Raw genomic sequence first — 25,591 nt, forward strand, 5'->3', positions numbered from 1 at the left:
CATTTTGATCTTTGCTATTATTTCAAATTAATAAAGTACCCCCTTTAATCTTTATAATATCAACCTTATTAGCCCATCTCTTTGGTCCAGACTGAACTATTAATTGATCTGCCATCAAACGTTCATACATGCTGCCTCGAGGATCAATATCCCTTTTTACTTTTTTTTTATCTTGCGACCATCAGGTCAGACTGTCAGTTTTGTCTGACACTTCTTTTTATGATCAAATATTAAAGACATTTCCATCAATGTCTGCTAAACTCCAGCATATCAGTGTAGTTGTGAGCATGTAAGCATGCTGTTGTTAGAGTTTAGCTCAGTAAGGCCAGTACAGACAGTACAGCCTCACAGAGCTGCCAGTAGATTTGTGTTATACGACAGTGGCTTAGTGGAGTAAAATCTAGTATGATATTTTTGATCTTTTTCTCTGCAGACAGCTGGTCTAGGCTGCTATATTCTCCAATTTGTCATTAAAGTAAAGATAATTCATCTGCTTTTTGGGAAATACTGACAAAACCTTTTGTGAGAAAGTTATTTCAGTTGTAGGCTGGACTCAATACTTCACACCCTCTCTCAGCCACTCGCAGATTTCTTCTTACTGAAAAATCATAAACATATTTGAGAGTTTGTTGGCTACTGTCCACCACGGATTCGGTGCTTGGCAACAGCAGGAAGGTGTATGACGGAAGGACTCTAAATAAACTACACTAGCAATGTAGTGAGCCAGTGATGTGTTTTAGTAGTTGTTGGACAACAATGGAGCTTTCTGTACATCCGGTTTCAGAGGAGGCCCCACTGCTTGGTTCAGCTCCACATGTTGGATGTGACTCTCCGTCACCTCCATCTCTTCTGAGGGGAGGCACAAGAACTCAAGGGGGCACAGGGTAGACTAGCAATACAATGGGAGCAGTGCTAATGCGCTCATGGGCACACATGTGTGTGTGTGTGTGTGTGTGGAAAGGGGTGGGGGGGAGTTTGGAAGTTGCATATGAATTTAAACTGACTGTCTTCAGTCATGAGTGATCTGTATTCCTCACCCATCACTCTACAGTTTTCATTCCATTTTCAAAATATTTCATTATTGTCTTTCTCACCTTTAGCCTCCGGGAGCTAAAAGTTGCATCTGCTATTCTTGCATTCTGGCAATATTGAAGACTTTTGTAGCTGCAAATAGAGCGTCTTTTCTTTGATATGCTTCAAATTCCCATCATAGAAGACAGGCACAATCTCTAAAACTCTGAGGAGTTTATTCAGAGTGGGTTATCTTTGACACACAATTTGCAGTTTCTGGATGAGCACCAAGAACACTTTGACAAAACATCAATGAACGTGGATCCCAGAAGACAAATCGCTGAAGTTGAATCCGCTGAATTTTAAGACTTAATAGGCAACAACTGACCAATGTAAAGGATTTAAGTTTTATGTATTTTTGCAAGTTAACCTTTTGTTAAAAGAGTGTTTCCTAGATGAATGCTTCAAACAAATCCAACATCTAATAGAAGATTAGTAAAAATGTACTAGGGAACACAATTCCAACAATTTTCAAACTGTCTTTCAAAACCCTTTTTTGGGGGGGATCGATTTAAATAACTTGTAAATCACTGAGATTTTTTTATCACATTCCACAAAGGGATTTTATTATGAAGACATCATTTGAAGGTACATTACTATTCAAAGTACAGCTGATTCAAGTTTATAAACCTGATTACTTTACTAAATACACAGTGTCAGGTGCAGCCCAGCAGGAGGCAGTGGAAAGACGCTGCTGGCACTTCAAGCTGAATATCCATTTTTAGATGTTTTTCACTTGCCAGCGAGCAGTTCACTCGTCACATTGTTGTAATGCAGTGTAAGGTCATACTGCTCGCAGGACAGGAAGTTACAGCCTCACAATCCCATCCATTTAGCTGTTTTCCTCTTTTGTATCTCTGGCCTTTTTCTTTCTTTCTTTTTTAGATAGTGTCATCCAAATGTTCGTGCAGCCTCTCTCCTCTGTTACTGTGCCTGTGTCGCCTGAAAAGAAACAAAGTGTCCAATTCCGATCAAACAGCAGTGACAAACCGAACGCCGGCTCCGGTAAACAGACAATGGTTATGTCAGCAGACACCGTCTGGCCTGTCGTGCCTCGTGTGTGTCACTTAGGATGCAATAGCTGTGTAGCAGTTGGCTGTTTTCATCTTGTACCCTCAGTACAAAAAAATAAAAAATAAAAAAGAAGTCATTTTTAAAGCACTGCCTACCAGTGTGTTATTTTCTCTCAGCTACGGCTTTATTATCAGAGCACAGCCTGAAATGAGATTTGTGTCTGTGCCTCCAAGTGTCTGTGTGCATTACTGTACCTCCACAGCACAAACGCCAGCACTCCTCCAAACAGCAGCAGGAGGACAGGACACAATACGGCTGCTGTTGTCCCTCTGCCCTCTGTCCCGCAAGGTGCTGTCAGCCAGGAAAAAGACAACCGATGAAGGGGGAGGACAAGAAACATCTGAATGGCTGCCATTAAAAGGCCAAAAAAAAGGTCATTTGCAACAAGCCTGTGAAGTCACTAACTGACTAGAACAGCAACAGCTAACAGGAGGAGGTGTCCTGAAATACCCGGGCTGTCTTTGGATCATCACACCTCTTGGCAGATATACGAAGGATTGCATTTGTCTCGCCTGTTTAGCAACAGTGGTCGCAGCAGGAGAAGTGGCGTAAGTGATTTATTGATCACACTGTGGAAAATCCTTTATCACTGAAACACCACCAGTGACACAATACACAGAACAAAGTGCAATGAGGAGATGGCTCAAGATGGAGGGCATGAAGGACAGAATGTCCATCACACAACACAGTGAGCTAACTTTTAAATAAGATGTCAAATTAGCATGGCCACCTTCTCATCCAGCCATCTAGCTTAAACAAATAACTGTGTTTTATTCTTGAATTTTGTATTTTTTAAAGTGCCATAAAACAGAAAGTATCTTAATATGGTACTTTGGGGAGTTTCAACAAGCTGTAAACACAACATTGACATATTATCACACTGAATCCAAAATGCACTCTTCTTTTATAGCTCTGAGGGAAATACCTGGCACTTAAGCTGCTAAATAAACCACTTCAGCTAGCCTTATACTTTGTGTGTGTCATTTAATATTGTAAAGGTTGTGTATGGTGGGTTTTATTCAGAGCATCTGACCTGGTGTTCCTATTTCACAGGTGGTGGGTTGGTAGGCACTCCAGATGAAGAAATGCATTTGAAAATAAATTGCATTTCTAAGAATGGTGTAACTCCTCTTGGTACAGAAGAACCGTGTCGGTGTCATCTCGTACCTGCAGTGTAGATGGCAGAACTGTGGCCCAGCTTGTTGCTGACCATGCAGGTGAAGTGGCCGCAGACGGGAGTCTTGGTCATGATCAATGTCGTTCCGTCTCTGGAGACTCTTCCCACGGCCTCGGTGATGGCGACTCTCTCGTGGAACCAGCTGAAGTGGGGCTCCGTCCCCCAGGCCTCGCCGCAAACCAGCGAGGAGTGAGACACATTGACGCTGACTGAGACGTGGTGCACCGCCTCTGTGAAGACAGATGAGACGCGGTGAGGATAAGCACCAAAAGATGTGATGGAGATGGAGGTAAAAAACTCTCTCTGTTGTAAAAGAAGAAGAATGAATGGCACATGGCTGTCCAAGAGGGTCGCAGACAAAGAATCATTAGAGACGTTTAATGCCGTCAGGAAAAAACTGGCTCAGTTTCATGGACAATAATGAGACCGGAGAGTGCGGCATAACGCCTGAGAAAGGGATGATGGAAAGCCCTGGAAGCTGGGAGCGCAGACCTGGAGTGGAGTTGATGAATTGATACTGTGAGAGCAGACAGATGAGAGTTAAAGCTTGGAAGCTTTGACAGAAAACCAGAAAGCGCCGACGCCACCAGACTCATCTAAAAGCACAGACACAAGAGGAAGACCCAGCAAGCAAAGCCTATAGGCAAAATTAATTTCATATTGTTTCATTATTAAATGAGACATTCACAATCAGAAAGAAAACATTGCCTGCTGGCGTGAAATTAAAACACATTCATTATACAGTTGGTAATTGTTTGAGTCAACACTAGAAAGGCCAGGACATCGTCAGCTGATGAACATTTAAAAATATTTCTACTTTCGTATCATTACTCTGAGATTTATATAAAGCGACCTCTCACAACCCCAACATCCGCTGATCCTTTCTATCCATAGGACCCTCTTCTCGCCTATAGATTGTGGAGGACACCATCATCTATTTTAAGGGCTGCAAATAATGATTATTTTCATTATCCATTCAACTATCAGCCTATTTTTTTTAATTAATGGTACAGTTCAGTCATATAATAGCGTAAAATGAGGACAAATGCAAAGCCCAAGTTGTCGTCTTTCAATTACCTATTTTGTCTAAAAAACTGTTAAAAAACGCCAAAGGGATTTAACGGGGATTGTTGTTTCAAATGTCAAAAAAAATTAACTTTAAACCGCAATTTTGAATCCAATAAAGAAAGAAAAAAAAGTCATATGATTGAGTGCTACTAAATGGACCTTGAGGTGAGATGGCTTTGTCGACAAAGGCCGTTAAAATGAGAGAACCTATAAATCGTCTAATTGGAGAAGCCGTTACCTTCAAATGTTGGTCAGTTTCATGTGATGGATAAACCAAAGAGCAACATCACTCTCCCTTTCAGCTTGAACTCGCCCATTTAATGACAATAACAACAAGAAAAAAAGCATTGCTGGAGAGAGGAACTTATGCGTCGTAAACACAGAATCGGACCGTAATAAATTCAAAGTCCAATAACGTGAGTGCATGCATATTTCTCAAACTCAAATTGCTCTGTAAAAGAATATTTATATTTGTAATATATTTTCATCAATTGACTCATTGAAGAATCTATTATTAGTTTCAGCAACATCTGTAATGTTAACTAAGCAGCTGACCATGATGTGTCGTACTGTACCATAAGTCCTGACGATGCAGTGTGCAGTGGTCGTGGCCCCTTTGTGATCCATCACAGTCACAGCGTACACGCCGCTTTCCGCTTCACTGTATCCGTTAATCTGAAGTGTCGTCTCCTGCTGCTCCACGTTCACATGGACGTTTGGCCTCGTACCAGCGCACTCGAGGCCTCTGCCGGGGCAGCTGGCCAGTGTCACTCTTCCGGGGGCGATTCCAGTTTCGGGCTCCCGTTCCCAGGTTACCGCGGAAACCTCTTCCAGGGGTCCATGCTCGATCCGAGCCTTCAGAACCAGACTGGAGTCTGGCATTACGTGCAAAGGCTCCTCGTTGAGGATGTGCACCGACATACACCGGAGCCCACATGGCACTGAGGACAGAGATTGAGACCATTTGTTTTTGCATCAAACTGGTGCTTACATGCCTCATACAGTTAATATTTATATTCAGATGACCAGCATGAGCCACATCATTTCATATTCATCAGTTTGGACCTTTTGGCTCACTGTTTGGGCAGAATATAAAGCTAATAAAACCAACAATGACATAATACTTCATCTCTGTCCCCAGCATACACTCTATGAATATGTATATGGCTACTTTCTGTCAAAGAATGTCAAGCGATGATTTATGGCGCATGACAGCCATGCCTAATGTGATATCCATCAAACCACATCAATATCTTAAAATCTGTGTTGAGACTCCAGTGGACCTGGTAAGCTTCTGTGCATTCACTTCAAGGAGATGGGGATCAATGCCGGACATACTGTTTTGTTCCCGTTAGTTTTGTGCATGTTTCTAAACGGGAATCATTCGGCCAGCGGTTCCAACAAAAAGCCTTACTCAAGAGAAGCAGCAGGGCAGCTTTCCAGCTCAGGAAATACTGTAGATCCATAACACCTGCTGATGTAGATAGAGAACAAAGAAAGGAATTTGTCCATGATCTCAGCAACAGCACCCCGTTTCCTCGGTACTTGTGGAGCAGGGTTGCCACCACTGCAAGAATAATAACATCACCTCCAGAGAAAATGTGAAATTAAAATGAGAGCAATAAGCAATTAAAGCAGCATTTCCCTCCTTTAGAAAAAATTTAATTCAAATGTTAAGGGGTAATCTTTTTCTCTTAATTTATTTGTGGAGGTACAGAAGTATTGCCGTTGCAGACAGAACTTGGAGCAACATGTGGACGGGACTACTGCCAAAACTGAAATGAACCCCCCTCAAGCACAGCAAAACACAGAGAGGGAGAGAGAGAGAGAGAGAGAGAGAGACAGAGAGAGAGAGAGAGACAGAGAGAGAGAGAGAGAGAGAGAGAGAGAGAGAGAGAGAGAGAGAGAGAGAGAGAGAGAGAGAGAGAGAGAGAGACAGAGAGAGAGAGAGAGAGAGAGAGACAGAGAGACAGAGAGAGAGAGAGACAGAGAGAGAGAGAGAGAGAGAGAGAGAGAGAGAGAGAGAGAGACAGAGAGAGAGAGACAGAGAGAGAGAGAGAGAGAGAGAGAGAGAGAGACAGAGAGAGAGAGAGAGAGAGAGAGAGACAGAGAGACAGAGAGAGAGAGAGAGACAGAGAGAGAGAGAGACAGAGAGACAGAGAGAGAGAGAGACAGAGAGAGAGAGAGAGAGACAGAGAGAGAGAGAGAGAGAGAGAGACAGAGAGACAGAGAGAGAGAGAGAGAGAGAGAGAGAGAGAGACAGAGAGAGAGAGAGAGACAGAGAGACAGAGAGACAGAGAGAGAGAGAGAGAGAGAGAGAGAGAGAGAGGGGAAGCAGCGCAGGAACAAACCCCCAACTATAGCCTGGAATTCCCTTTCTGTTTACCTTGAAGTCATCCACATCAAAAGGCCAGAGTAGCATTCACCTACCTCTCCAAAGTTGAGACAAACAACACAGTCGAGCCAGAGCTCTCCCACTTCACTTTCACAGGTTAAGGTGCAGCGCAGTTCACTCTGAGAGTAGATTTATGGCACAGAATAAAACAATATCTTCAAAGCAGTTGCCATCGCATTGCGACGTAGAATCTAGTTCGACAGTGTGTAGGTCCACGCTGCTGCAAACAGCTTCTCACCAGCAGTAGAGCTCAATGCCCCCCTCTGTGCTCTGCTGCTCCTCCGCCTGTCGGGTCCAGTCAGTGAGTCGGAGGCGGCCCCTTGTCTTCAAGCCGTTTCCTCCGGCTCCCCCTTTCCCCGGTGCAGGAGAGGCTTCTTTCTGCTTTGTGCTTCAACTAAGGGAACGTTCCATCGTAACGCCCCCTGACCTGTGCCTGAATCCATGCTCGGACAACAATACAGCATGTTTGATTCGGATTTTCACACCACTGTTGTTGGACTGTTTGTAAACGGAGATAAATGCAATGGTATTCTTCTGAAGGGAAACCAGTGACAATGTTGGAACTCATTATGAAATAGGCTTTGTACTGCAGGCTTCTTATCCAGCAAGAACACGATTTGCCCCGCAGACACAACACATTGCCTTGGCTTTGGATTGTAAAGAGGGAGTAATACATGAATTACTCTATTCTCACTATTAGTTTGATGTAAAGGGGGAATGCTGGTGATTTCATGCTTCTTCCACTTGGATTATTCAGAAGTAAAACAAACTTTAAATAGAAAAGTCTGCTTCATCAATGACATGCTGATTTAGTGGAGTCACATTCAAATTCTGAATGTATACCTCAGCTGTTTGCTTGAACTCTCAGAAATAAAAACATCTGTCGAACAAGTTTGTAATATGATTGAAAGCTCCAAAACAAGCTTCTAAATAGACTTTGAGATGAGATCGTTTTGTCAGCTATGCCTCTTTTACACAACTAGAGCAGTGAAACATAATGACATCAGTTATTCAGGGGTTAGCTCTGCAGCTTCTCACTTCATGAAACGCATCCTGGGGCACAGATGTAACGAGTGATTTTAAACTGATTATAAATCCATTTGTATTTGTAGAGGGTTTAATCATGGGAATCACAGCTGTGGCTCCCATTGCGTTCTTTGTTGACAGGAGTGCCGTTTGTGGAATTAACCAGTGGGTGGCACTAATACATCAGCTGAAAAATGTCAACACTTTGCCTTCACATTAACCTCTTTTTCCTCAGCAGACATCATCACTATTAATCACTAATCCATACCATTGCACAAGGGAGTAAATGGAACAATGAATTGAATATATAAAGATAGTATTGCTCCTTAAAATGTAATCTACCGCTTCAAAGCTGCCATGGAACACACTGTAACCACAACAAATACAAATGACCTTCAAGTGACCTGTAAATCAAAAGGAAAATCACAATTTTATAAAAAATATAAATAATGAAATAAAATAGTAATATTCTCTAAAAAGTGATACGGTCTTGGCATAACTGCTATCAGTGTGTGTGGCACTCTATTTTATTGTCTCATCAATATGGTCGGTTTTGAAGCCTTGAGTCCTGCACTTTGGACATTGCCATGTTTTCAACCAAAAGTGATAGAGGAGGGCGGAGCTAAATGCAACAGAACGCTAAAAAGGACATTTTTAACCAATCAAAACGTTACAATTAACTGTCTATACGAACTGAACAAATGATTACACAGGCTGTATAATTTAGCTGTGGTAGTGGTTGTTGTTATCATTTGCGTTTTGTTAAGTCCATCCAGTTTTTAATGTTAAATTTCAAAGTCTGTAAATTAACCTGAGATGAAGTCTGCAACTGGAAGTGGAATAAAACGTTCACTATTTCCCTTTTGAACCTCACACTCGTCCCACCGCTGGTGATTCTGCAGATCTCTCGCAGGCTGCGGGCTCTTTAAGAGAACAGGTGCGTCTCTGCCACAGGTAGTGGCAGAGAAACAGGAAGTAGAATCATACATGCAAGAGCGCAAACACACACGGATTATTATTTCAGCACAAAAATGAACATGAAGGCAGGGGGAAAATACTCCGGTAAGTTGTGTACAGCTCAGTCCTCCGGAGATGATGTTTTGATGTTTGTTTATCAGGTATAATCGAAATTGAATGGCATATTGCACAGTAATTGTCTGTACAAGCATCATACCTGCTTAACATATCATACACACGTTATTTTGCATATTAAAAGAGACTCATTTCTCTGCAGACCGGCCTGACTGAAGACATGAGACAACCTTTGCTCCTTCTCAGTCTGTCGCTGGCAGGTAAAACAACTGTAACGTTTTTGTTTTTGTTCTCCTGCTTTGACAGTAACGTTCAAACAAACTCAGGAAAGTCTCACAGGAAGAGTATCGGCTGTTTCTTCTGTGGGGGAAAACAAACAGGTCAGGGAGGGGACGATGTGGCGTTCCAAGCTCGCTTTAAAAAACAATTGCATTTCAAACACGAAGCTCGTCTTCACCGCTCTGAAACCTGCGCGGCTGCATTCCCGTTTGTGCACGGACTGCTGAGTGAGGTGATGCCTTCAGGGCCTCTCCCCAAGCTGCTAGATCTGAGCTGTTGTGACGATTCAGAGTGACTAGGAGGTCATTGTTTCTGTGTCTTTCTTTCATTTGTATGCCATTTAGTCATTCGTGGACGGGGATGGGCAGTAGGTTTTCATTAGACAGTAATGATACGTAGTAGTTGCTCATGCATGAACAATGGGCCAACGTGCAATACCGATACTTGGCTATTAATACAAATATGACTTTGCACGTAATCTGATTTATTTAGTTGGGGCCAGACTGCTTTTAATGACATCATCCACATATTTGCAACGGACTTAATAACAAAATAACAAAAAAGACATAGCCTTGAATGATTTTTTAAAATCAGTGTAATAGGCCACATAGATTTGAAGAGTGTCATTCGCACAACTTAAAGAATGAAGCTGGTGATAATCTATGTTTTCATTATTGCCACCAAATCCCACGAACAGACGACCAAAACAACAATGATGTAATCCTACTAACATGTGATGTCTGAGTATCTACAGCCTGATAAATCTGTATCCATGTCACTATACAATTTAAAAAAAAACACTAATTGTGAATCAAACCGTCATAGGCCGTCATTCTGCTGTAAATAACACAAGAGCAGCAAATGTTACTCCACAGATGAAAATAGCCCTAAACAGATGCACTATTTATTCCTGTTTGAGTAAGGTTTGTTTAAACCACTGTTGGAAATTACCCCTGAAGAAATGTATTTGAGCAGTTTTTGGAGGTTTACAACTTCACTATGAACAAACATGGGGTTGGTGCTAGAAACAGAAGTTTGGAGAAACAGATTGGCACATTACTGGTTTTGGTCTTTCAATGGGATTAACAAAAACAAAATGATAGAATAATGCCAGCCTTGCCCTTTATGTGCACTGCATTGTATGTTTATAAAGATCTTGCATAACGTGTGTACCAAATGAGTAAAGTACCTATTGTGGTGTCAATGTTCCCATTACAGAATGTAACTCCCTACTCGGTGTTGGAAGCATACAAATGATCCACTTTAGGTATTTGTGCTGCAATATGAGCACAGAAAATTATTACCAGGAGTGTAAATTATATTTTAATTTGGCGATTAACTAAAGGTTGTTGTTCATGCATGAAAGATAATAATTCAAATAATGATCTGCCACATTTTCATATGATTAAATATGAATTTGAATGCTGCCTGTCTCCGATTCAAAATAGTAATTCAACCTACACAGTTCATAAAAGCTTTTTTTTGGGTGCTCTTTCTATTCTAAATGCCTGGGGCACATTTATAGGAAGGGATTTATTTTACATTTAGCAGTTTGGGATAAATGCAGGAAATATATTGTTAGAATGAACATTGTTAGATCCACCACCTACCAGTTAATCTCTGTTGTTTATCATCATGGCTCCTGGGCTCTCTGCCATTGTTCATTCAAGGTACTTATCTGCAACTAAATCAATTCCATACTTACATATTAATGTTGAGTCTTAGAGTCATACTTACAACTTATTTGACTTGCTATTGTGTCTTTTTGAAATACAATCCAACAGCACAACAACACTGTGACTCATTGCTGGTTTCTCCCTTCTGACTTGCGTCTCTTTAGCCTTCTGTCTCTACTGACAGAGCGAGGCCGGTGATATTTTTTAATCGGGCACCAAAACACTTCTGATGTCTTTTAACAACTCTGTGTGGGAACCTGCTGGCTGGTCGTTTTATACTCTGCTCCCCTGTGAAAACCGTAAGAAGGCAGTCCAGCGAGACTGATCAGGACCATATTGATTTAATTCAATAGAATTAATTGGCCTGAGCGTTCTTGCGTGGTAGCTTTATATGCCAGTTATATGCTGATTTTCCCAGCTGGAATTTGTGAAACGAGTAGGAGGACTGGCAGACAAATACAAAAACACAGATTTTCTTCCCATTTTCAGTCACACACAAAAATGGACAAACGGCATCCGATCGTTTAATGCCTGTTGAATCTGTGCTTCTTTACAACACTGTTTTTGAAAAGATTGCAGATGCTGATTCTTGAGAAGAGAGACAGCAAATATGATTTAGACACGGCTTACGTTAAGTCAGCCCGGCAAAAATACAAAATAGATGTTTAGCTTGGGATCACTTACAATCCAAAAAACATGGTGTGAAATCTTTGAGGATGAAGAGAGTGTGTACCTTACTAATAGGTTGTTGCCCCCTGAGCCCAGTCTGTGTGTATCTATAGATGTTGCCCTCTGCAGTGGGGAAAGAAGCATTCAATTCAATTCAATTCAATTCAATTCAGTTTATTTTGTATAGCCCAATATCACAAATTACAAATTTGCCTCAGAGGGCTTTACAATCTGTACACATACAACATCCCTGTCCCAGGACCTCACATCGGATCAGGAAAAACTCCCCAAAAATAACCTTTGACAGGGAAAAAAGTGAAGAAACCTTCAGGAGAGCAACAGAGGAGGATCCCTCTCCCCGGATGGACAGAAGAATAGATGTCATGTGTGCAGAATGAACAGCATTTACAAAGTTACATAAACACATTACATGAATATGACAATGTATGAATGGAACTCCAATCCATGAAACAGAAGGAGGTAGAGAGGAGGGGGCGGGGCATCATCAGGGCCAACGCGGGAGGCCGGTTCACCAGCATCAGACACCTCCAGGTCCAATGGACCCTATGAGACGTGAAGTCACAACGACTCCGGGGAGGAAGCAGAGTTAATAAGGTGCAATGGAGAGATGTAAATTCATCCATAAGGAGAGAGAGAAGAGGAGATAGGTGCTCAGTGTATCCTAAAACATCCCCCAGCAGCCTATAAGCCTATAGCAGCATATCAAGGGGCTGGACCAGGGCAAACCTGATTCAGCCCTAACTATAAGCACTATTAAAGAGGAAAGTCTTAAGTCTATTCTTAAATGAGGTGACTGTGTCTGCCTCCCGGACTGAAAGTGGAAGCTGGTTCCATAAAAGAGGAGCTTGATAACTGAAGGCTCTGGCTCCCATCCTACTTTTTAGGACTCTAGGAACCACAAGTAGCCCCGCATTTAGTGAGCGCAGCTCTCTAGTGGGGCAATATGGTACTACAAGCTCCTTAAGATATAATGGTGCATCACCAATCAAGGCTTTGTAGGTGAGGAGAAGAATTTTAAATGTGATTCTTGATTTTACAGGGAGCCAGTGCAGATCAGCTAATACAGGAGTCATGTGATCTCTTTTCTTAGTTTTTGTGAGTATTCACATCCTTTGCATAAGTAAAAGTACCAATGCATCAATTTGAAAATACTCTAAATAAAAGCCCTGCCTTGAGATTCCCAGTAAAAGTACAAACGTCTTATTATCATAAATTTCTTAATCTGTACAAAAAAGTTTTGCGTTCAGCAGAAAAATGTCTCCTGTATGATGATTATGATATGATTATATTGTAAATACTGACGTGTCAAGTGTGTTGGCTGCATTTTACTGTAGTAGCTGCTCAACGTGGTACTGACTCTACAATAATAATATACAGTTACATGTCGAGCCCCTCCAGATGGTCACGAGATAAATCAGAGGGATTGTGATTGTGAACATATTTGTCTGTATATGATTCATTTTTAGTTTTTTTTCTCTCTAATCTTCGCTAATTATTGGGAAATATTAGATTATTATAACTCTTTGGGCCATAAACACTTATTTAAATGAAACCATCTGTTCATAGGGAAAATCTATATGGACAATGTATTTAGGGTTGAACTGCAAACAATTCTAAAACTGAAATAAGGGCCCCAACCTGATGCTGCTTTGCAAGAAGTGAAAAAGGTTGGGAATTACTTGCATGAACTATAACAATACAGTGCTTTTCAAAAGCTTTTCTTAGGGAGAGCCTATCTGTCCATTGGTTGGTTCGTCCAGCATGTTTTTCTTTCAGGTTGACTCTAGTGATCCCTTAATGCTCTTTCTAGCGCCCCCATCTGGTAGAAATTATGTTTTGTCCAATTCTTGGCTTATGACCAAAATACCAGCAAAGTGAATGACAGTCCCATCGTTGTGTTTAAAGCTATCATCAAATGTTAGAATGCTAATGTCCTTAACCAAGTTAAGTTGGTAAACATTATACTCCTGTGGCGACATTCAGGCTCATACAGTATGTCTTCAGAGTGGCTGCAGACTCCTAATCATTTTATTTTACCTTTTTGAGGCCTTGTATTTGAAACGTTGTTCAAATGAAACCATCCGAGAAGTTTCAATTAGAATCACTCTTTGGAGAAGCTGATAATAAAGGGCCACAACTCAAAATGTTTGGGGAAACACTGGTTTGTATCTTACAACCAATTCTATTTTGTAAGCTTATCATAAGTTTTTTTTATGTAATGCAGTATAAGTTCAGTATATACTGTAATAACTACCTACTTTTTTGTGTTTGCCCATTGTCTCGAAATGTACATACAGTAAGTATAGTACTTGAGTATATTCACTTGGTAACATTCCACCACTGGTTTATTTTCTGTCTAGTCCTCCTCTCTGCCAATGTGCTGGCTCAGAACCAGATAGAGATCCAGTTCCAGACTGACCCGGTGTTGGTTCAAACCGGTGCTGAGATCGTGTTCACAGTGCTGACAGTGTCCCAGGTGTTTTCCATGACATGGCAGTACCAAGGAGGGGTCACTGTGGGTCAGTGGTCCGGAGGATCCCAAACGATTAACACAGGGACCCAGTTCCAGGACAGGATCACCATCACCAACACCCAGCTCCGAATCGTGGGCGCCCAGCTACGAGATGCGGGGAAATTCACAGTGGTGGTGACCCCCACTGCTACAACAGGCCTGGTCACTAACTCCAGATCGATACAGCTGAGGGTGTTTGGTAAGAGATAAAGAAGTGTGCCTGTGAGGGGAATTTAAGAAAGACGAAGAAGAAGAAGGAGGAGGAGGATGAGCAGGAGGGAGGAAGGGAAGGTGGGGTGAAGTGTGCGGTAGAGGATGGTGTTGAGGGAAGCGATAATGTTAAGGAGGAACAGAAGGGAGTCAAGAGAGAAGAGGGAGGATTTGGGGAGTAAGAGAATTAGTCTGGGAGGTGTAATGAAATTAGTGACCCATAGAAGGCGAGGTAAAATTAATGAAAGAGGAGGAGGGGGTGAAGCTCGTGGCTCAGGGCTTTATGCTAATAAAATCCATTTGATATGCAGCGCTCATGCTCTTAGATGTTTGATATTGTAGCTGTCTAAATATGTAGCGTTACATTTACATACACTGGTAGTATTTGCATTCATTTACATCCAGTACTGTAATGAAGCCTGAACAGCAGAGTGTCCTCTTTTATATATTTTATATATATATTTTCAGACACCAGCCCACACTGGAGGGATGACGTTACAGTCTCTCTCATTGCTCTCCCCACCAGCGCTAATAGGGTGCCGGGGTGTCCAAATTGTCCATTATTGCTGAAAGGTCACATCCTCCAAACTCACAGCAGCTAGTTCATGTCACGGTGCATCCACATCCCTGAGCACGACTCCCAACCTCCCACTCGCTCATAAAAATCGAGTAAAATCCTAAAATATAAAATGCTTCTGCTGAGTCACAGGCGGGCAGGAAGTTCGCAAAAATGCAAGTGATTAGAGCTATTTGGGAGCTGCTCGAGTGTTTTTGTTTGTTTGCTGTTGCTTCTCTCTTAGTCACAGCCTTCGCCGTATGCACGCCCCCCTTTCTCCCTCTCCAATTATTTAACTTAGGCTGCCCGCCAAGAGGCATCTCGGCTACCACTCACACAGTCTGCCCCCTTGTGCGCCATCTGTGCCTCTATCTGAATCACGTCCCTTCTCAGCTCTCACTTTCTTTGATTACAACAAATGATCCTCAACAGAAACATAAAGCTCTATTGTGCTGTCACTCCAACTTTTGAAATGAGCTCTCTCTTACTCTTGTGTTTCTATACTTACAGTTATGGTTCCTTTTTTAAAGAAACCTTATCTGGGAAATTCTTTGGTAAAACAGTTTTTTTTCTTATTTTACTCCCCCTGTAGATGCAGTGGCCACGGTGACTCTGTTGGTTCCCTCAGTGGCGGTAGAGGCGAGAAATGTGTCTCTGAGGTGTACGTGGACTGGCGGTACAGATATCACGGTCCGGTGGGGCAAAGGAGGGGCAGCCATCCTCGCCGACGACCGGATCACCATCTCAGCTGGCTCTCTGGTCATCAACCCAGCCAGGCGGAGTGATGCCGGGGAGTACACGTGTACCGTCAGCAACCCTATCAGCGCCCAAACTGCCACAGAGAGCCTCACTGTTTACTGTGAGTTTGCACCGATCAAGACAAGTGGCAGCTAATCTGCTGCAGCCACTGCAAACAACAGTAGCTTATCTCCTCTATCTGCATTGCACCGCTCACTGTGTCCCGGATTGCACAGGACGGGCTTCCACAAGCTTGTCTTGCTGCTTCTAGCTTTGTCTTGATTACATCTTAAAAGTCTGATGTGACGGTCTCACAGTCATATCCCAACACACCCAATCACCCCAACAGCATACATAAGTGGGAGCGACTCTGGTAGCAAAAAGACGTGTGATTGTGGAAGAAGCTAAGGCGCCATGTTGAATTGATTAACAATAATGTGAAACAGGAAAAAAAGCAGCATGCTCACATTTAGGAAGCAAGAATCTGCAAATATTTGGCCTTTTGCAAGATGAATTCGCATGAACTATTCATTGTATATCAGAATTGCTGTTTACACCTTTTCACCTTGAGTGACCGGCAGCAGGCAGCTCAGGCAGCAGTTGGGCTCATAAGGAATCAGCAGATCAGAGATATCCGAAGGAGCAAGGTCGTTCAAGGCCTTTAAAAAACGGGCGTGTCTCCTCACTCTCCAAGCCTGCCACTGTAAATATGACTTGTTGAGCCATATGTTTGCTCAAGCTGTGGCAGCCATTGGGATTTTGGATTTTAAAATCCAACAAGAAAGTACACAGCTCCTTCATTAGCTCAGTAATACACTGACCGGCTCATCAAAATACATCACACAGACGAGGTGACTTAACCCCATAATTGACAAAATGATAAACCCTAAAGCAAAATATCTAATTTTCCTGTTTTTCCTCTTAAACCAAATGTTTTTAATGCTGATATCAATGTCCTCTGATTCACAACAGATGGCCCTGACATCCCAGTGCTGACCAAGGTCTCCCCGAAAGAGTGTGTCGGGGGAGGGGATGTGTTGGTGGGACAGACTGTGCGTCTCACCTGCGTGTCTGACTCGCTGCCTCCTGCCCTGTTCTCGTGGCAACGTGACGGGCAGCCGGTCGCATCCGTCCAGCCAGACAGCGGGGTGCTCAGCCTCCAGACTTTCTCAACGGACGAGAGCGGTCCGTACGTCTGCACGGCCAGAAACGGCCTCACCGGTGGCACGTCGCAGCAAGGGGTGGACTTGGCAATCGTAGGTGAGTTATGGTAGACGCTGCCCTCTCTGTGACTGATAATAATGGCGGTTGGTTTGGACCCTGTTCCTGAATCTGTCTTCACAACATTAGAGGGACAGAAAGTATCCTGGGAGATTGATCGGGTGAGAATGTGGTCAAAGTCATTCAGTGACTTTCACACATACGCTCTCCTCCTATTTTCATCTATTTGTCTCTCCCTGCTATTACTTGATAATCCTTTTTAAGAATCTTCCCCTCCTCTGCTCCATCTGTTTTTTCTTTTCGTCCTCTTGTCTGTCTGGGCTCCAGACTCATTATCTTTATTAATTCTCCCCCCTTTGCCACCACTCTTTCTTTTCCAGCCACATGTCTGGATGTAGGAGAAGTGGTGGGGATTGTGATCGGCTGTTTGCTGCTGATCCTAATCATTGTGCTCCTCATCGTGCTCATTGTTTGCCTCGCGCGAAGGAGGAGGGGTAAGTGTGCCTGCGGTCCTGGACATTTTGTTTGTCCACTATTTTATTGCGTTTCACGCTGAATCAAACACTTTGTAAAAAGCTTTTTGATGTTCTCTATTTCCAGTTATGCTTTGCAGAATAGCCCAGCCATGTTGTATGGCCCTGCAGTGATTTCTTGTTGTTATTTCTATTATTACAGCACAACAGAGACAAAGTGATACTTCCGTGAAGACCAACCCAAATCCCGGGCCGATAGTAAGCCACAGTAAAGTTTACAGATGATTCACCATTGATTTTCACTTCATCTTCTCCATGCGATGGTGCAAAAAAAGGCTTTTCCCAAATTAACCTTCTCATTCCATCTTTCTTGTGCTGTCTCTGCTGTCCCTCCTGTCATTTTTCATCTGCTCCCATTAAGCCTCCAGATCCACAACCTAATGGTGCAAGGGATTTGGGCCACGGTCCCCACCCCCCCCTGTATCACTTGAACACACACACCCACCACCCTGACCGCATATACGCAGCCCCGCCTGAAAGTCGTGGCAACCCACAGACGCTGCAGCTGAACGGGGTGCGTAACTCCAACACACACCAACACAATGGTCGTACCCACACAAATGGACTCCTCCACAATGCCTCTCAGAATGCCAATTCATACCGACACAATGGCATTGACAACCGGGCTTTCACACACAACGATTCTCAGAATGCAAACACACTCCCGAACACACAGCAACAAAATCCCAACATTCTCATACAGACGGGCACTAACCAGGGCGGCGCCCAGCCGTCGGCGGTCCATGTGAGCCTTAACACGCTGCCACAAACTCCCCAGCAAAACAACAATGCACAAATACCCACCATTCATGTCAACCTTAACTCATACCCAAACACTAGTCAACAGACTCAGGGAGACAACTCATTTCCGCTTACCAATACAACCCAACAAAACGTGACGCAAACAGGGCAATTAAATCCCAGAATGCAAAGTGGGCAGTCCTATCCTAGTAACATAGAAGCAGGTCACCAAGATCAGCCTGGACTCGTCCCGACTGGATACACGCACTATCACAGTAATAACAGTCCTCAGCGAAACGCCAACACGCAGACCTACCAGCAGGAGCCAGAGCCTCATCGCCGGTCCGATAGAAACTCTTGGGATCTCCTCAGAGGGACACCAGCGTACACTCCTCAGCAAAACGCCAACACAGAGACCTACCAGCAGGAGCCAGAGCCTCATCGGCGGTCCGATAGAAACTCTTGGGATCTCCTCAGAGGGACACCAGCGTATCCCAGCGGCACGCCTCAAAGAGGACAGACCTCACCCGAGTACACCTCTGACTATACAGACAACACTACCCATCCTCCCATACGAGAGCTAAGAACACCAAACCGATCCCAGCCCCGACCTCAGAGCCAAAACACTTCCCGGAGCAGAGCTCTACTCAGACAAGACGCACCATTAGTGGACAGACGGACACGGAGCCGTTCAGCTAATCTTCAAGGCCCAAACACTCTCAGTGTAACACAGCTTGAGGCGGAACGCCACGCACAGAGAAGTGGCCACACACAAAGGGAGGGTGCTCAGCGAGACATCAGAGGTTCGTCTGGTAGCCATACTGCCCCCAGGCAGGAAACCACACACAACAATAACCCCCGGGCACTGACTCTCATGAGCCAGCAGGCCTCTGTAGGTCGCTCTGCTCTGCCACAAGGACCGATGACACGTCAGGGACCGACTGCAGATTCAAGAGCTTTGGCTGATCCTAATCACCTTCCACAGGCACACATGGCCCTGCAACACAGAGCAGTGTTGATCCAAACACCACCACAAGGCCCGGGCAAGCTGACACATCCTGTCACAAATGGCGCCAATCAGCCTCGCCAAGGAGGCACTGCTCCAGTCCCACAGTCCTCTGCCCAGCTTAATCCCAGTAACCTAACCCAGGCTGCACTTACAGCCCACACTGAGAGGGCTCAAACATTTCAGAATCGGAAACAACAGACTCAGGCTGCTCTGCTTCATCCCGTACCACAGGCACGTGTTCCTGCAGCTGCAGCTCAGCACGCACCGACTCCTCCTCCTGTTATCCCCCTCGCACAGTTCCAGGCCCTCCCCAAGAAGCAGCACAAATCCCCAACGAGAGGTCTTCAGCCTCCCAGACCTCCTGTCAACATACCGGTGGCTCAACGTCCCGGACAAGTTCAGCAGCGGCACGCCAACCATCACCACCATCCTGAAAATGGCACACACAGGCATGCCCGTGGCCACGGGCACCCCTCCCACTTCACCCACCCACAGCAGGTGAGTAAGACACATCATAGTGTTTTTGAAACTGTACCCATATGTTTATTGATATTACAGATTTCCAGCATATGGTTGGTTCTCGCTTAAGGCTGTTATATCATGTCACGCTTCATGTGTATCATTGTACGTGTGTGCAGGCTTGTCTCTACCTGCACTGTCCCCTCAGTTTGTGCTTTTGTCAGCAGTGTGAGTTTCTTGAGGGATGCTTGACGGCACTTGTAAATGGAGGTTGCAATTGTACGATTGACATTCTTCTTGGTGCCATAAAAATGTATTTACTCTTAAGTGTTTGTGACATGTGGCATTTGTTTAAAAGTAGCATTGTGTGTCGGAGGTTCTGTCTCTTTCTTCTGCATGACATGTTGGCAATGAAGGGCTTGTTGTGTCTTTCCAGCATCAAGCTCCCAGAGGGAGACCAAGATGATGACAGATGTCAGCAGACTACACTACAACTGTCTCGCATGCATCTACTGACACAAACAAACAGCTGACAGACGTGATCCAATATACCACCAAGCAAGACTGACTGGATACGGTTCCGCTCTCAGAAACACTGCCATTCACTGATATCTAAGTAATATCTGTTTTTTTTAATGTCTCCTATGGGGATGATAAAAATGTAAGCTTACTGTCCTAGAAATAAATGAACAATTATCTCAAGGAAGGTGGCTGAATGTACATAAAATAAGCTACATGGTGATACTGGAGGACGTTGAGATAAAATGCTCCCCATCAACAACCCCTCTCTCCAAACACACACTAGACCCACATGTATTGTACTACTTTGACTTCTGGAGCACTGGTCATGAATCAAAGCCTGCTCAGAGAAGACAAGTTCAGTGATCCATAACTCTAGACCAAGCTCACCTCCCATCATCCATTCATCATCAAAACTTAACAACACCACCGTGACAAAATGCACTTGAGCTGCTGGCATGAATATGTGTGTTTCATCTGTTCGTGACAGACAGTAAGCCAGAAGGGAATTGGCCCCTGAGTGACGGTGATGGTTATAGAGGAGGGTATTAGCCATAGTGGTGGTCTTTAATGTACATGGAACTATTTATTTTGAGCTTTCTGTTTACAGATGCTTCTTATAACACTTCTCAATTAAGCAGATTAGCCTCAGTGCTGCTATGAATTTATGCTCAGCTAACTATGAAGGGGTATCCCTCAGATAAATGGGTGCTTATTAATTAAAGGTTTTAAATGACTTGGGGAAAATAATCACACCCTTGCAGGAATGAGGTCAGCACAAAGACTTGAGCGGCCACACTTTCTGCTGAAAAAGCACATTGTAACAATTTACTGTCTGACCTGGGTCATGGACGGCACATCTTTTATACAATGGGATATCGTTATTACTTTTACCAATTACGTATTTATTGATTTAGAATGTTTGTGATTAATTTTAAACTTGCAATTGATTGTGATTGTTGTTGCACCAATGGATGTCAATGGCATTATTATTGAATAAATGTTAATTTCATATGAAATGTCATGGATGAGAGTGGCTGTATTCTATATGTTAATTATTGTCAACAAATCCTGAATGAACTGTTCCTTCAAACAAGTGACATATCTCATTCCTCCTTTGTTGTTTAATAAAACCACATCAGTGAGCTACACATTTGCTCTGGGTGACATGGTACATTATTCCCATAAACAGGAGCTCTGTAGTTTATTGGAGTCGATCACACATACGCTTTCCTGCTGCTGTAAATTCACAACAGCACCAAATGTGTATTAATCCCCAGCTGAAAATAGTCCGTATGCATTACTTACTGCTGTGAAAGTCATATTTTACAAAAAGCTGCAGTATCCAGCTGTTGCAGGAAATTAGTTGGCCTTTTATGGAAAAAAAATAATAATCTTAAGATTTAAATCTTCCAAACATTTATTTTTATGGAACTGACTATAATGCCCCATCCTATAAAATCAAGACATAAACTTGAAAAACCACATTTGAAAACCGATATGAGCAAATACACAGCGCATCTGGCAGCTCCAACCAAACAGTTTTTTTATAAAACGAATGCATGTCTGTATTTAATAGAGATGCTGAATATTCATGTATTGATGCTGCGAGCACGGCATTTCAGTATCTTTTCCTCTCAGGAAGGATTTGTACAGAATTGTTCCAAAGAATCTTCTTTCCTCAATAACAATAACAAAGTCTTTGTAGAACTTGGGGGAAGTCTACTGTTCACTCAAATCCGGCACACTGTTATATTTCCATCACAGTGGCTGCCACTTGTGTAGACTATTCACAGCACAACGCACAATCATTACTTTATTTTGCCTCCACTTTCAAAATGAGCACATTCTCCCAAACATGAGGCTCTTTTGATTTCCAGTACAAAATACCTCCTCATGTATGTTGACAGTAAGTCAGACCACAACAACACCTATTTATTCTGGTGTTCCTCTGAATCACAGAGCTGTTTGCAGTCTGAGCATATTTCTGCTCACTGTGTCTATAGTGCTAATTATGCATGGTGCCTGTGTACACCCAACGCTGTTGTTGATCCTCCTCAGATGAATGTGTTCTTTCGGCTTGTTGTGGAGGTGCAGAGTGTGTGTTTGGATCGCAGCATTCATCAGTCTCCCAATCCCCCGCTCCCACTTGTACGTCACCTCTGATGAACAGTCCTGCTGCTCACTATTGGAGACACTTCACGGTAGTCTAGCACTGTAACGAGTGGAGATGGAGTACCTGGTGCTAGAAAAGGTTGCGCCATTGCCTGCACCGGCTCCAGATGAAAGCTGTGATTTATGAAAAGTTTGCAGCAGTTTTACAAATTATGTTCACGCTGTCTTTGAAGTGAAGTGTGTTGTTTATGGCCTAAAACAACTGGAATTACAAGGCCCTGTGTAGTCTTGAAACGCACAACACAGTAAACCTCAAACGCTGATGTGGCCTCCTTTCCTGGGCCAATTTGCATGCAAATCTGTTGGTGTTGTTTTATTATACTGATTTGCCATGATTTACTGTGACTGCCGCAAGTAATTGTAATTGTTTACGCATCCCTTTGGAAGCATAAATTAAAGGCAAACATAACTCAAGTGGGCTGTGTGCAAATAGGGCATTTTTTAGTATTGATGAACGCTCGTTTCGGTGTGTGTCAAACTGCAGCAGCAGAGAGCTTTCCTGCCTCAAGTGTGTGTTGATTCTACTCTGGAGACTATTTGCACTGGAAAACTTAATACAACAAGATAGCCAATATAATCTGAATCCAATTTTAATTTAAATTCAGTCCAGCTCAGCAGGCACACATATTTCTGTAGATTTGATGGCATTTTGTAGTTTGAAATAACAGGAGGTACATATCAGGCCCATACAGAATTAAGTCGAATTACCTCGTGAATCTCCTCTAGTGAGCAAAAAGTCATGATGCCGCCTTTCTTTTGTTCACTACAGTGATGGTGATTATTCTCCATCACCTCGATAGTCCTGATAAGTCCAAACCATAATTAAAGCGAACTGGTTAGTGCTCTGATATCCACATACCCATCCCTGTCAAAGTGTCCTTGAGCAAGACGCTGAACGGCTGCCTCTGTGCACTGACCCCCCCACCCCCCTTTAGTTAAATGCCATTCACGTCCCAAAGGGATATGGAATGAAACTAATTTATGATTCAACTTTACACACCAGGACAGCTGAACATAAAAAACCCAAAAAACTCAACATTTTAGAGAGTAACAGCATGACCCTGAGTTTATAGCTTCAGTCTGTGCCGCCGCCGCCTCTCCAGTCGAGATGTTTTTGAGCAGGACAGTGCATCCCCAACACTTCACTGATCGTAAATCGCTCTAGATGGAAGAGTAAAACAAATGTAATTCACACACCCAAACTGCGCCGTGGCAGCGGGGGACTCCATTCCTCGTCATCCCACAAGGGGGAGCTATGAGAGAGGATTTTTTTTTAGGTTATCTGTTGGTCACTTTCCAGCCTTTTTTAAAAAAAAATATTTTTTCCTCAAGGCCTTCACCATCTGTGCAACTTTGATGCTGACTACTGAAATTCAAATTATTCCTGTCTTTAGTCCGGCACACAAAAAAGCACAAAAGGGGGAACAAAATTAATACATTTGTGTGCAGCAACAAGGAAATCCTCAGTTGTCATTGGGCTTGTTATGCTTAAAGGTGAACTGTTGCCTTCAGGGATGAATATCAAACACAACAACTTCAAAGAGTTTGGTGAGTTATCGTAATCTTTTGTTGAGCGTATCTTGTCGTTTCATATTGTCACCATGCTTTCTCTTTTGAATAAAGACCGGCCTATTTACTGATACTTAAACAGCAAACAGAGAGGTTCTTGTTGAAATTCAGCACTTTAAATCCAGTGTAATAGATATTTGATATCTTCTGTGGCTTTAAAATACAAATCAATTTGTCCTAGATAGTATTGGAGTGTAGATACACATTCATATTTACAGATGTTTTTCCTTGTTATAAAGCCGATGGTTCAAAGAATAATGATGCATGGTGAAAATTAAACCAGCCAGATGTCACCCATGACACCATATCACTAAACACAGTTTTAAAGGAAACATGGGTTCACGGTTTAGACTGAAACCACAGACGAAAAGTGGAAAGAAGATGCGCAGTGCACAGACGTCTTATGTCAGCCAGTTCAAAGAAACAGCTCTTTTATCGAAATGCAGTGCAGATATTTCTTCTCATAATTAAGCCATGTGTTGCAGCAAAAAAAAAAAATCCAAAGTCAGCAGAAAGAAAGAAAGATGATCGTACAAAACGGAGCAGATGCACGTAAAGGAATCACAGTTACTTGCAGTTAGAGGAGGCCTGGGTTAACAAAATTTGGCTATAGAAATCTTTTGTACACACTTTCTGTTCATATATTACATTTTATGCATTTTGGTCCACTTTCTGTGTTTCTAGCGTAACATATAAGAGAGATTAGTGTTGGTCACAGCGGACCAATTGAGACAATAGCAGTGTATTGATTTGAGCAAGTCTTTTCTATTGCCAGCATTTATTTTTGTTCATTTGTAAGAAGAACAACATGTAACTTCTTCTGTTAATAGTGGCATAGTATTTACTGGAGTGTGCACAACATACTCCAGTAATTGCAAAGCCTTGTTCGGAATCCGCATTACACCAAACATGGCTCCAGGCCATGTAACCAACCTACACACCTAGAAGTAGACAAGAGGTTCAAATATCCCGACAAACCAATACGAGGTGACAGAGATCAGTGGATGAATCCAGAAGGAAAACGGCAGCGTGTGGACAGGACAGATGGCTCAGCTGAGTGTGTTTGTGTCCACTGTAAAATTGTGCAGATTAAAAGGGATGAGGCTGGAGAAAAAGAGAGATGTTTGATTCATCTATCCCACTTCTGTTATGCTGAGTAATTCAGAATCAGAATCAGAACCTTTTATTGCCAAGTATGTTTTCACATACAAGGAACTTGTCATGGTAGGTGGTGCAACAATAGACAATAACATTAACAACAATCAACACAGTGCAAGAATTAAGAATATAAAATATAAAATAAAGTGCACAGACAGGCAGGTAACAGTAATTTAAACAGTGTAAGTAAGTGTATTTAAAGTGAAGAGTTAAGTGTATTTAAATATATTTATAGTGAAGAATTACAGGGGAGTGACCGGTAGGAAATTGTCCTGGGGGTGACAGAGTCAGTCAGTGGGGGACCCGGGCTCTGTTAATGAGGGTCAGTAGGGGACCCGGGCTCTGTTAATGAGCCTGACTGCCGACGGGAAGAAACTGTTCTTGTGGCGTGAGGTCTTGGTCCTGATGGACCACAGCCTCCTGCCAGATGGAAGAGACTCAAACAGTTTGTGTCCAGGATGAGAGCGGTCGGCAGCCAATCACCTCTCAGCAGAGCGGATGATGTGCTCAGACGGTGATGGAGGAGCAGAGGATGGACTCGATGATGGAGGTGTGGAAGTGCCCCATCATTGTCTTTGGCAAGTTGAATTTCTTCAGCTGCCTCAGGAAGAATATCATCCCCATCAGAGATGAGTCCAATGAGGGTGGTGTCATCCGCGAACTTCAGGAGCTTGATGAACTGGTGACTGGAGGTGCAGCTGTT

General features: G+C 43.1%; 2 protein-coding genes across 5 annotated transcripts; one reads left to right on the forward strand and one right to left on the reverse strand.

Moving 5' to 3' along the window:
• Positions 1-1,614: 1,614 nt before the first annotated feature.
• si:dkeyp-97a10.2 lies at positions 1,615-7,088 on the reverse strand. The gene is made up of 6 exons (XM_034554070.1): positions 6,821-7,088; positions 5,805-5,864; positions 4,966-5,331; positions 3,313-3,552; positions 2,340-2,436; positions 1,615-2,013 (listed from the first exon to the last, which is right to left on the reverse strand). Exons 2-6 carry the CDS (start codon positions 5,854-5,856, stop codon positions 1,953-1,955), a joined length of 816 nt encoding a protein of 271 aa, XP_034409961.1. The 5' UTR covers positions 5,857-5,864; positions 6,821-7,088; the 3' UTR covers positions 1,615-1,952.
• Positions 7,089-8,786: 1,698 nt separating this feature from the next.
• On the forward strand, positions 8,787-21,057 carry si:dkeyp-97a10.3 (HEPACAM family member 2). Of its 4 annotated transcripts, none has more exons than XR_004611273.1 (10): positions 8,787-8,873; positions 9,046-9,103; positions 13,849-14,199; positions 15,359-15,625; positions 16,477-16,764; positions 17,106-17,219; positions 17,401-17,456; positions 17,620-19,135; positions 19,240-19,506; positions 19,904-21,057. XR_004611273.1 is itself a non-coding variant. In XM_034554473.1 (10 exons), the coding sequence occupies exons 2-10, from the start codon at positions 9,064-9,066 to the stop codon at positions 19,931-19,933; spliced, it is 1,821 nt and encodes a 606-aa protein (XP_034410364.1). In that variant the 5' UTR covers positions 8,787-8,873; positions 9,046-9,063; the 3' UTR covers positions 19,934-21,057. The 4 variants fall into 4 exon arrangements, 3 of the variants coding, with proteins under 3 accessions (XP_034410364.1, XP_034410365.1, XP_034410362.1); XM_034554473.1 differs by having other exon boundaries at positions 17,620-17,772; positions 18,985-19,506; XM_034554474.1 differs by having other exon boundaries at positions 17,620-17,772.
• Positions 21,058-25,591: the final 4,534 nt, after the last annotated feature.

The sequence above is a fragment of the Cyclopterus lumpus genome, chromosome 16, assembly GCF_009769545.1.
Source record: "Cyclopterus lumpus isolate fCycLum1 chromosome 16, fCycLum1.pri, whole genome shotgun sequence".
NCBI lineage: Eukaryota > Metazoa > Chordata > Actinopteri > Perciformes > Cyclopteridae > Cyclopterus > Cyclopterus lumpus.